Source organism: Xyrauchen texanus, chromosome 31, assembly GCF_025860055.1.
Source record: "Xyrauchen texanus isolate HMW12.3.18 chromosome 31, RBS_HiC_50CHRs, whole genome shotgun sequence".
Taxonomy (NCBI): Eukaryota; Metazoa; Chordata; class Actinopteri; order Cypriniformes; family Catostomidae; genus Xyrauchen; species Xyrauchen texanus.
The window spans coordinates 18244281-18256198 of NC_068306.1; the positions used below are offsets into that span (position 1 = coordinate 18244281).

The window sequence follows — 11918 nt, forward strand, 5'->3', positions numbered from 1 at the left end:
CAGGATGTTTTTGTTCACTTAAATCTATGTTACACACTACATGAAAGGTAATTTTCAAAATTCCATAATAGGTGCCCTTTAAGTCATGGTCAGGAAAGTTCCCATTTTAGCACTTAAGAAAGGATATACAGTTTTTATTAATAACACATATTAACTCAATACATTTACATATCTCTAGACTTTTTTGCAATATTCATCAGTACATAGCATATGATGCATTGTTGGAATATCTAAAAGAAACTGGTTTACAAAAGAGAATTTCTTCCTTTTTTCCTCCTATTCTCGATGTTGCACACTCCAGTCCAGTTGGTGGCAGTAATGTGCCATTAGCTGGTTTGCCAACCACCAAAAAAAAAGAAGAAGAAGATGTTTTCTGATGTTTTATTAGCCTCAAGTGTGTGATTTGAAGAGTTGCATTTAGGCATACTTTAATAGTAAAGGTTCTATATATCGCTCGGACTCGCGCCTTTCGTTGTTCAGATGTCTGTGGACAGATAATGGGGATGTGATCGGCCAGTGCGTTTGGAGAGGTAGAGAGTTATTGGCCAATTTGCAATGCTAAAACTGACAGCTGTAATCAGCTAGCTGTTCATGTAAACTCATGCTGTGCACTTAGAAAGGACATCGCGCCCGAAACCTTCAGCAAATGTGACCTGTGCTACCAAGACTAGGCGAGAGCCTGCTTTGCCACAGCAAGTTAGGTCACTTTCATAGCTGCTTTTGCCATTTTTTTTCTTCAGGAATTAAGATAAGTTACTTTGCCATTGTTACTTGACCACCTGTAATTGAATGTTGCAGGTTAAATTAACACCCGTTCCCAGTAACCCGTGATCAGACGTGGATCAATTATTTTAGGGTCTCGGATTGTTAGAAAACAAATTTAACAGCTCTGGTTCATAGTTTTACACCGCTTTGATTTTTCACATTGCTTTGCCAAGTACTTCTCAACACACTTTAATGCCCAAAACCTGCAGCAAACATTAAATAATGACATCTCTGATCCATTACGTTTGTTGTTATTTTGTCAGTACGCTTTTGGCTGGTGGTCAGTAGTCAGCACCTCCTAGTCTAGGAAGCAGACTTAAGCCCCAAATGACAAATAAAGCTGCCAAACTGATCTTAGAATAATCACTTTAAGCTTTCCCCCCCTAAATATTATCCTAACACTGGTTTGCGGTAGGAGAATGCTGTCCCGAGTTTTAAGAAAATCACTTTCGTATGGAAGTCCATTAGTGGCGGTTTTCACTGGGAGCTATTGTAGTCGTCTGTGTTTTCATCAGACAGCTGTGTGTAAAGTTGCTTCTCAAGCTGAATGTGGCTTCAAACCTGCCAAGGTTGCGGTCGTGACTAAGACCACTCGCTATGAATTTGAGCAGCAGAGATATCGCTATGCGGGGCTGTCTGAGGAGGATCTTAAACATCTGGTAAGTAACTTGTTAACACGTAACGGTATCCAGCTGTACATGCTGTGCAGTGTGTGTAAACCTCACTCCCCTAGCCTCAAGAGGCGTACAAGCGACTGATACTGGGGTCTTTTACCTTTAGCCTTCTTGTTAGCGCACCCAGCTCCCATACCGGAGACCCCGGTTTGAATCCCGCTTGGATCTGTTCGAGCAGGATGGTGCTGTGACTGAATGGTTTTTAATCTCATAAACAACGGACTTCTATATTTAGGGTTTACAGAGGGTATTTATATTTGCATAATAGATATAGATATACATTTATTTAAAAATCGACGATTAGTTAAAGGGTTGGTGCACTCAAAAAGGAAAATTCTCTCATCATTTACTCACCCTCATGCCATTTAAGATGTGTATGATTTTCTTTTTCTGCAGAACACAAAACAGAGATTTTTAGAAGAATATTTAAGCTTTGTAGGTCCATACAGTGCAAGTGAAGGGTGACCAGATAATTTAAGTTCCAAAACGCAGATAAAGGTAGCATAAAAGTAATCCGTAAGACCCCAGTGGATTCATCAATGTCATCTGAAGCAGTCTAATCAGTTTTTGGTGAGAACTTCTTTTTCACTATAAATCTTGATAGCAGGTGCTTTGTCCATCATAATTTCAAGCGTAGACTTTCTAGCATGTCAGTCCAGTGTCAGCCATCTTTGGAACGCTCTCATGAGGCTATTTCCAGTCATGCCAGTGCTGCTCCTATCTACTTGAATGGAGAAAGACTAAAATCTCAAAAACGGTCAGTCAATATTGAGATCAAAGTACATATTTCAAATCAGCAATTAAATCTGACAATACTGGTATCATAAATTGTGAATCTTTACCTCATATTACGCAAAAAAATAAAAAATCTTGGCTTGTATAGCTAATGCACATGTGCGTTCTGGAGTTGATTGACAGGTGATGTCTGCATCTAAAAAAGTGATTGGCTCTTTTACCTGTAAGGCGGGACTTCCTTTCTACATCTGTTGACCTTTGGGTGCTCAGAGCTCCATTCATTTTAATAGAAGTGGCCTGTTTCTGCTAAATAATCTCTGTTTCAAGCTTGATTTAATTTCCTATTGTGCCATCTAGCCCTCTGCATATGTGTCAAACACTAGGAAGTGTAATTGAGCTTGAAATCATGATTATGCCTAGAGATTGCAATGGCAAGATGTACAGTAATAAAGGAGTTACATTTTGGTCTGTTCTCACCTAAAACTGACTTCATCAGGTCAGAAGACGGATTAAACCACTGGAGTCGAATGGATTACTTTAACATTGCTTTTATCTGCTTTTTGGAGCATCATAGTTCTGGCCTCTTTTCACTTGCATTGTATGGACCTACAGAGCTGAAATATTCTTCAAAAATGTTTTTGTTCTCCAGAAAAAAGAAAGTCATACACATATGGGATGACCTAAGGGTGAGTAAATGATGAGAGAATTTTCCTTTTTGGGTGAACTAACGCAAATCTTTTCAAAGTATTATTTCACCGAAAACATTCTAATTCAAGTTTTTCAAATAAAAGAGTCAGTCTCTCTCTCTCTCTCTCTCTCTCTGCTCTCTCTCTCTCTCTCTCGCTCTCTCATATTTATATATACAAAGCAGTAATATTTTTTTTAAACCTAAGTAATAAGTTGTGTAATCACTTTCACTTCATGTTTAACTCAAAACTGGCAAGTCATTTATAGAAAAACTGCTCAACAAAAAACTGCTTTTACACATTTGACTTGCTATTAAAAGTCCTCCAAAATAGTCGAAGTAACTCTCTATAATCTACCTATATTTATTTAACACCCTACCTCTTCTGCCACTATTTTCCCTTGTACAACTGTAATGTATATCAGTGTATATATAGCATATTTGTACATGCCTTATTATATTTTATATATTTTATGTTCCATTGGGTGGCTAATGTTATTTCTTATGGGACAAAAACTGTGTCTTATTGTGAATCTCAATATTTTATTCACTTCTTTTCATTTTATTATCTGTGTCCTGTTGTTGTTTTCTCTGTGAACTGGAAGCTTCTGTTACCAAGACATATTCCGTGTGTGTGTGTGCATGCGCAAGCATATTTGGCAATAAAGCTTATTCTGATACTAAACCGCTCCTAAACAAAAACAGTACTGTTTTTGTTATAACATTTTCAAGAAGCAATCATTTTTGTATTAATATTATTATATTGATCATCCATTTGTCTGCTTCTTTTATCACAGCTTGCCTTGAAAGGCTCGAGTTACAGTGGGCTTCTGGAGAGACACAAAATACACACTCTCAGTGTTGGACAAATTGTGGACAGTCTTCAGTAAGATGATGCTCAACAATAAAACTTCTGACCGTATTTTTCAGAAATGATTGACAATCGCACGAATGACCAGACATTCCTGCTTTAATTTCCTTCATTCTAGGAAAGAAGGGATAGAGGTGCACGTTGTTAAAAGAGGAGAGTATGACGAGGACACAGTAAGATGGGCAGATGCCATCATCTCCGCTGGAGGTAACGCTTGGGCTCTCTACTTATAGAGTTTTTTAGCTAAATCGATCTGACTGCTTGCTTGTGTTGCAGTGCAGTGTGTATTTTCTGCACAGGACGCTAAGGACTCTGTTTGTTAAATGCTCCTCTAGAATGTTAGTTATAGGCCTTATAGACCTATGTGTTTCCAGTTTTTCCATTTCATATGCTGTTAATCTCTTACATAATTTTTGCATGCACGATCATATTATAAATGTATAAGGCAAGTAGTGACCTCAACATTCCTTTCGTAAAACTTAAACAGACTTGTTGATTTTTGTAGGTGATGGCACCATGCTACTAGTTGCCAGTAAAGTGTTTGATAAAAACAAGCCTGTATTAGGGGTCAATACCGATCCAGAAAGGTAATAACATTTTCGTTAAACATTTTTGTCTTTTTACATTTCTATTTTGTTTTATAGCTATATAATGTGTCCGTACTGTTTGTATATGAAGGTCAGAGGGTCACCTGTGTTTACCTGTACGCTATACACATGCCTTTTCAGAGGCCTTACAGAAACTCAGGAAGGGTGAGTTCAGGTGAGAACCTCTTATTTAATTGTTTCTTGGTGGCAGTAATCCAGTTTGCTAAGTAATTCAATTTGTATTCAGTTGTTTTTCTCCACCCTTCTTGCATCACCCGCTAGTGCAGAAGTTGTCAGATTATTTATATAAGTTAATATAACAGTTCCACATATTAAGTGCTTGAGATATATTTTATGTTCCATTGGGTGGCTAATGTTATTTCTTATGGGACAAAAACTGGTGTGATGTGAGGGGGAGGTGCTCACAAGGCCAAATCCCGCATTTAAGCTGCTTTCAAAAATGAAAGGCTGTTTTTGTCCTCTCTCTCTCTCTCTCTCTCTCTCTCAATGAAGAGATCTGTCTGCCACAAAGTATAATCCATTAAATCTATGAATTCCTAAATATAAATCTAAAATTCCTAATTCCATAATAACAAATGACTGTGATTGGTCCAGCCTGACCAGTGTGGAGAAAAGTAATGGGGACATGTGACAATCTTTCTCAGAGAACTTCTATGTTGCTTCAGCACTTAGCAGGATGATAATGTAAATAATGTCTTAAACACTTAATGTCATTGATTAACTGTAATAGCTATTGAATTGAAAATACTCAGTAAAGAGTTCAACATACCTGACAACTTCAGAGATTTTGGGAACCCCTGCTTCATGCTAATCAGGATACACTCCCACTATATCTTTTTAAAATGCCAGTATCCCCACTAGGTGGCAGTGGCGTCAGCGTATCCGAATGTTTTTGGAGGGCACAGGTATTAACCCCACTCCAGTGGACCTGCACGAGCTGCAGCTGAGCCTGGAGCAGCACAGCAAGGCACACCGCATCACCACAGAGACCCAGCGCAGTACGGTTCCTGTTCTGTTTTTACCATTGCTCTGTGTACCTGTTTATCCTGTCTCTACTTTTAGTCTATTTTAACTGCTAACGTTATAAGAGATTACCTAGCTGTGTTTTAGCTGTGCACTGTTCCCTGTTTATATCGTGTTGCATGTGTAACTTGGGATCTTATCGGCCTTAGTGCAAAGCACCTGTACCAGGCCCCTTTTCACCTTCTGTGGGGTGGTGTGGGTGTACCCCTCGATCACTTTCACCTTCAGGGGTAATGATAATAATTCATACAAAATAATACAAATCTAAAACTAAAATAATAACTATTAAAAATAGTAATATTTATTATAATCTTATAATAATGTATTTAAGTTTTTACATCTTTAAAATCAAGTTTTTTAGCTACCCAATGTTGGGTTACGCTGATTTTTAGTAACTCTGCCCTCCTTGTAGATACGCCACTGATGGTGTGTCTGTAAAGCAGGGTTACCCAACCTTGGGGTAGCTAAAAAAAAAAATAATTGATTTTTAACAATACAGTTAATTATTATAATAATTATAATATAAATATATAAAATAATTAATTTATAGTTATTTAACTAATTTAATAAATTATTCATATTAATAAATACAAGAATTTTGTAATATTAATTAGATATTTTATCTTGTGCGACCCCGCGTCCACATGTGTGAACTAATGAATAAAAACTGACTGAATACTGTTCACAACACTCTACACGGTCATTTTTAAGTGTAAAATTCTGGTGCTTTGCATCACGTGACACAACAGCATGGCGGCGATTTCTTTCTAAGCTCTTCTATGGCATCAGCGCACTTAAAAACATAATGTCCACATATGTGGAAATTGGAACCTTATTCCCTCAAATGTTGAAGAAACAAAATCTTAGTTATTTTAAATAACTTTCAACATTACATGTCTTTGGGTAAGTTTGCATCATTTTAATATAAATTTTGCTATGTTTTATTTTCTCATTGTACAATACAGTTCTATTCATTAACATTAGTAAATCATTCCTATATTCACAACAAATTGAGAATCAATGTGTTCATCCAAAAATCTGAAAAATTTTGCTAACAGAGGCTTTATATGGAGTTAGGATTAAAATAATTAACATTTCGAACTGTTCTGAGACTAGTGCAGACAGACAGCACACTGGAGGTTAAGTCATTCGCTAAATGGGGAGCATGGGTGCATCCTATAGCTTTCTATGCAGCTAAGTGCATCCACTCCTAAAATCCAACTAAAAGTTTCAGGCTGCAAATTATGTTTGGACCACTCAACATGGGACAATGGTAATCAGTACATTGGTTCAGATTTTATAATGCAGCATTTCATTTTAACATGGTTGGCTGTGATTGGATGCTAATTTTTTAGGAACAATATTTGCACTTGGATTTTTTTTCCTTCTTTTGCATTTTGCTTGTTTATTAGGTGCTACTAGTTACAAATAAAAAAGGGAAATGGAAAATGCACACATCAGTCATTATATACAGAATTTTTATATTTTTGTGAGGGGGTCCCTGACAGCACATTTAAAATTCTTTGTGAGATTCCTTGTGAAAAGTTTTAGAAAACCACAGAGATTACATGCTATCATGCTTTTGTGACAGGCACGACACATGACAGCCTGGCAAGGCCACACCAACTCCCTGTCCGTGGTCTCAACGAGATCTTCATTGGAGAATCCCTTTCCTCCAGGTATATATCCTAGCCTGCCTTTTGACATTGTGGAACCACTCTCCTCCATTGCATGTCATCCAGTTTTCCTCCTTGACTCCATGCATCCCCCCATCTCCCCTTATTTGTGGATCTCTGTCTGCTACAGGGTGAAGTATAAATCCTTCAACCCCCATCTTACCCTCTCACTTCATAGGGCTTCATACTATGAGATCTCCATCGATGACGGACCATGGGAGAAGCAGAAAAGCTCTGGATTAAGCATTTGTACTGGAACTGGATCTAAAGCCTGGTGCGTTGGAGTGTTGTTTCAATGAAGTCCTCTTACTGCAGCTCGTCAGAAGTAACCAGAATTTTTGTTTCTTCATCCAGGTCCTACAATATTAATAAGCTTGTGGAGCAGTCAGTGGAAGATGTCCTTAAAATAGGTATGAAACACAAGAATGACTGCCGTTTGAATAAATATGCTGTATCTTGTACACCGTTTGGGCCTTATTCATGAAACAAGTATTTGTGCACAAGTTTGTTTAGCCCATGTTTCATGAATAAGTTTAAAATGGTCTAAGTACAATTTTCTATGTCTTAGGTAAATCAAAAACTGGTTTAGATCTTCCTCTAAATCAAGAGTTCATTGAGAGTGGTAAGTTAATACAGTTTCTTTCATTATTTGTGGTAGAATAGATTATAATTAGTTTTTATGTTCCATAAAATCTTAAAGGAATAGTTCACATAAAAATTAAAATTCTCTCATTTACTCACCCTTATGCCATTCCAGATGTTTATGACTTTCTTTCATCTGCTGAACTCAAATGAAGATTTTGTTAGATTTTTAGGTCCATACAGAGCAAGTGAATGGATGTCAAAATGTTGAAGCCCCAAACATCACATACGGTAAGTCAGCATTAAAATAATCCATAAGACTACAGTGGTTAAATCATTGTCATCATAAGCAATATGATTGGTGTGGGTGAGAAACAGATCAATATTTATGTTTATTTGTTTTTACTATAAATTCTCCCTACTCAATCGCCACTTTAAATTTAAAGGGATAGTTCACCCAAAAATGAAAATTATTTACTCACCCTCGTGATATCCCAGGTGTGTATGACTTACTTTCTTCACCAGAACACATTTGAAGAAATATAGAAACATTCTTAGCTCAGTAGGTCCTTAAAATGCAAGTGAATGGAGATTTCTCTTTTGAAGGTCCAAAAGACACAGTCAGCATAAACCTCATTTGTACTACTGCAACGGTTCAATTAATGTCTTCTGAAGCGACACGATCGCTTTTTGTGGTACAAAATTCAATAACTTTTTAACTATAATCCAACACTTCAGGAGAGGGTGGAATCAAAACGGTCTCTCATATTCGCATTGCCATGGATACTGAGGTAATCTCCCATTCTCCACTCTGTTGAGACATCCAGTATGAGTACACAAACCCACCATTGTGAGTAAAGAACAGATAATAACAGATCTAAACCAAAATCTGCTCTTCCGGCTGTGACGCACGTGCATCAGTTCTCGCATTTTTTAAATGCTAATGCGATTACAATATACGTGCGTAACGCTGCTGACTGGAAGCATGATTTAGAGTTAAAAATATACTTCAATATTTATCTTTTTTGCACCAAAAGCGATCGTGTCACTTTAGATGCATTAATTGAACAGCGATGTCTTATGGAGGACGTTTATGCTGAGTGTTTGTGATTTTTGGACCTTCATAAGAGAAATTGCCATTCCCTTGCATTTTAAGGACCTACTGAGCTAAGAATTTTTCTGTTTTTCTTCAAATGCGCTCTGAAGAAGAAAGTAAGTCGTACACACCTGGGATATTATGAGTAAAGGGATGTAGGTGAGTAAATAATGAGAGAATTTTCATTTTTGGGTGAACTATCCCTTTAACTCACATTCTTGTGTTTTTGGTGATTCTTCACCAAACATTCTTCATGCATATGCCCCCTACTGGGCAGTGAGAAGAACTTATAGCAAAAGTGGACTTAAATATTGATCTGTTTCGACCCACACCTATCAGATATCTTCAGAAGATATGGATTTAACTGCTGGAGTCATATGAATACTTTTATGCTGCCTTTTATGTGCTTTTTGGAGCTTCAAAACTTTGGCACCCATTTGCTTGCATTGTATGGACTTACAGAGTTGGATTATTCTTCTAAAAATCATAATTTGTGTTCAGCAGATGAAAGAAAGTCGTATACATCTGGGATGGCATGAGGGTGAGTAAATGAGAGAATTTTAATTTTGGGGTGAACAATCCCTTTAATTCCATTAAATTACTTTGTAGTCCTTGCTAAGCATCACTCAAGTTATTTTAGTACTGTTTTTGTTGCGTTACACGTCCTCGTAAGTTTGTTTATTTCATTTATATGATTACATTGTAATCAATGACCTATTTTTGTGTTCAGTGACACAAGCATACAACGAGTCTCTGATCTTCAGCCCAGAGGAGAGCAAAATGTTCTTCAGTATAAGAGAGCCCATTGTCAACAGAGTATTTTACAGTAGCCGACAAAGAGGTTTTGCAAACAAGTGAGTTTTAATCTCCATTATTGTTTTAAGTAATTACTAATCTCCATAAGTGTATGTTTGGTGAAAATACTGTGAAGTATTATGGTTATTTGAAGTGTTGGGGAGTAACGTAATACATGTAATGGGAATACGTACTAAAATACTAAATATAAGTGACTGTATTCCACTACAATTACAATTTAAATCATTGGTATTTAGAATACAGTTACATTCAAAAAGTATTTTGATTACTGAAGAGATTACTTTATTGTCATTTGTTTCATTTAATATTTAGTCATTTCAGATGGAAAAATGTATACATATAAATGATGCGATCCAACAGCGGTGAAACACTTTCTTATGTGTTACATTCATACGAGCAGACAGAGAAGTAAGTTTGAAGTAAGTTTGGAGCAGAAGAAATAAAAATAAACCTTGTGTAAATTGTCAGCTTTATGCTAAGCTAAAATGCTATTTCTAGCCATTTTACATGCACATGTTACCAGACACGATCATATTTGTTTTATCAAGAAAGTTCACATGGGATCATAATTTCTTTTTTTCTAGTAAGACCTTTGATATTAGGGCAAAATTTGTATTCTTGATAATAATTTTTGTATTTTCCTGTAAAAATATCCTTAAAACAAGATAAATTTGATTTATCTTGTTTTAGAAACAACACTGCAAAATATGTTTAGGTTTTTCAGAGAATGTATTTGTAACATGTGTACATGTCTTACATGGCTTACTGTACTGGCAGAGTTTTTATAGTCAAAACAAGTGAAAAATCTACTAATGCTGAAGTAATCCAAAGTACTTAGAGTAAATTACTGACCTTGAGTAATCTAATGGAATGTTACAAATTACATTTTACAGCATGTAATCTGTACTGGAATACTTTTCAAAAGTAACCCTCTCAACCCTGGTTGTTTGTTGATAGGGTTTGTGTCCGCTCAAGGTGTTGGGATGCCTGCATGGTGGTAGATGGTGGGACATCCTTTGAGTTTAATGATGGTGCCATTGCTACAATCTGCTTAAATGAAGAGGACCTGTTGCGAACTGTCATCCTTGATTGAATCGTTTTGGTACTGTTGCTCAATGAGCATGCATATTTATTGAGACTTAAGTTGGACAATGCTAGAATAAGTGCACAGTGGGTTCTTTCAGTTTGGACTTTTTTTTTTATGGGACAATTGTGTTTGCAAATTTCAGGTATTTCACACTGTATCCTGTCCTTACATGACCCTCTTGGTTGCAATCATCAGAAATGTTTAAATATTTTTCCCTTGATGCACTAATACTAGATTGAGTGTCACATGTTGTATCACAATGTCAGCTATTGGGTGTATTCTAGAACGCTTTACAGTCCCTACTCAATGATAAATCAGAAGCATTACAGAAACATTTTTAATATTTAGACTGTTTTGCTTAGTTAACAAATTCAGATGTATGCTTTATAAAGCACAAGCTCTCAAGGTTATTTATTATACTTGAGCTTTTGTATTTTTCCAAGTATGTACAGAGGTACATATTAAATTTATAAGACAATGCTTTATTAAACTGCAACCTACTTGAGAGTTAATGCGTTTCGGAAGTCCACACTGGATGTGGGAATACTGTTCCGACAGGTCAAAGATTTTTCCCCCTTCAGGTGCTGGTTTGACGACAACATTTTGTGTGAAACTACATGTGGATATCCTTGCTGCTTCATTAAAGTGTGTGCATTATGTTGTCTGCTGCAACATTTAATTCTAGATTTGTTGGAGAGTAAACCGTATGTGTTTTCTATGTAGTGGTAGATGGAGTAATCAAGCAGACACCTTAACCCTTTCCCCGCCAAACACGGAGTTTTCCGGGTTTTAGGTGTTACACGGTAAGGAAGACCCCTCCGCATGTTTTGAAAGAGTACGCAACTCTTTGATCAAAGAAACGGACTGCGATCGTCTCAAACATGAAGTGGAGTATGAGAAGCTCAAAATATCCGACGTAAACATGCCTTTTTATCAGCTTTTTGTCTGAAATGTTGTTTTTTGACAAAACCTACCTCTGTTCAAGTCGCAATAAAAAAAGAACAAATGAAGATAAAATAAAATCGTTTTTTTTTGCCTAAAAGCAGAGGCCCAGATCTTTATTTTGATATATAGCATCTTCATATATTCATGGAAGAAAATATTCTGCGGGCCATTAAAATTTAGCGAAAATCGTCAAAAACCCTGGCGGTGGCTGGCAACTTTTTTTTAAAAACGCTGGCGGGGAAAGAGTTAAGGGTTAGTTCACCCAAAAACTAAAATTATCACATGGTTAAGACTTACTTTCCTCTGCAGAACACAAATTAAGATTATTAAAATATATAAGCTCTGTCAGGGTATA

At 36.5% G+C, this 11918-nt stretch overlaps 2 protein-coding genes across 3 annotated transcripts in view; one reads left to right on the plus strand and one right to left on the minus strand.

Moving 5' to 3' along the window:
* The window catches only part of gdpd4b (glycerophosphodiester phosphodiesterase domain containing 4b), a 54934-nt gene that overhangs the window by 21889 nt on the left and 21127 nt on the right, over nt 1-11918 (minus strand). The window lies entirely within an intron of this gene.
* On the plus strand, nt 354-11619 carry LOC127625352 (NAD kinase 2, mitochondrial-like). Of its 2 annotated transcripts, none has more exons than XM_052100607.1 (12): nt 354-1424; nt 3657-3745; nt 3849-3937; nt 4236-4317; nt 4409-4492; nt 5200-5336; nt 6953-7040; nt 7168-7311; nt 7392-7447; nt 7606-7659; nt 9446-9569; nt 10489-11619. In XM_052100607.1, exons 1-12 carry the CDS (start codon nt 1185-1187, stop codon nt 10622-10624), a joined length of 1323 nt encoding a protein of 440 aa, XP_051956567.1. In that variant the 5' UTR covers nt 354-1184; the 3' UTR covers nt 10625-11619. The 2 variants fall into 2 exon arrangements, with proteins under 2 accessions (XP_051956567.1, XP_051956568.1); XM_052100608.1 differs by having other exon boundaries at nt 7216-7311; nt 10489-11617.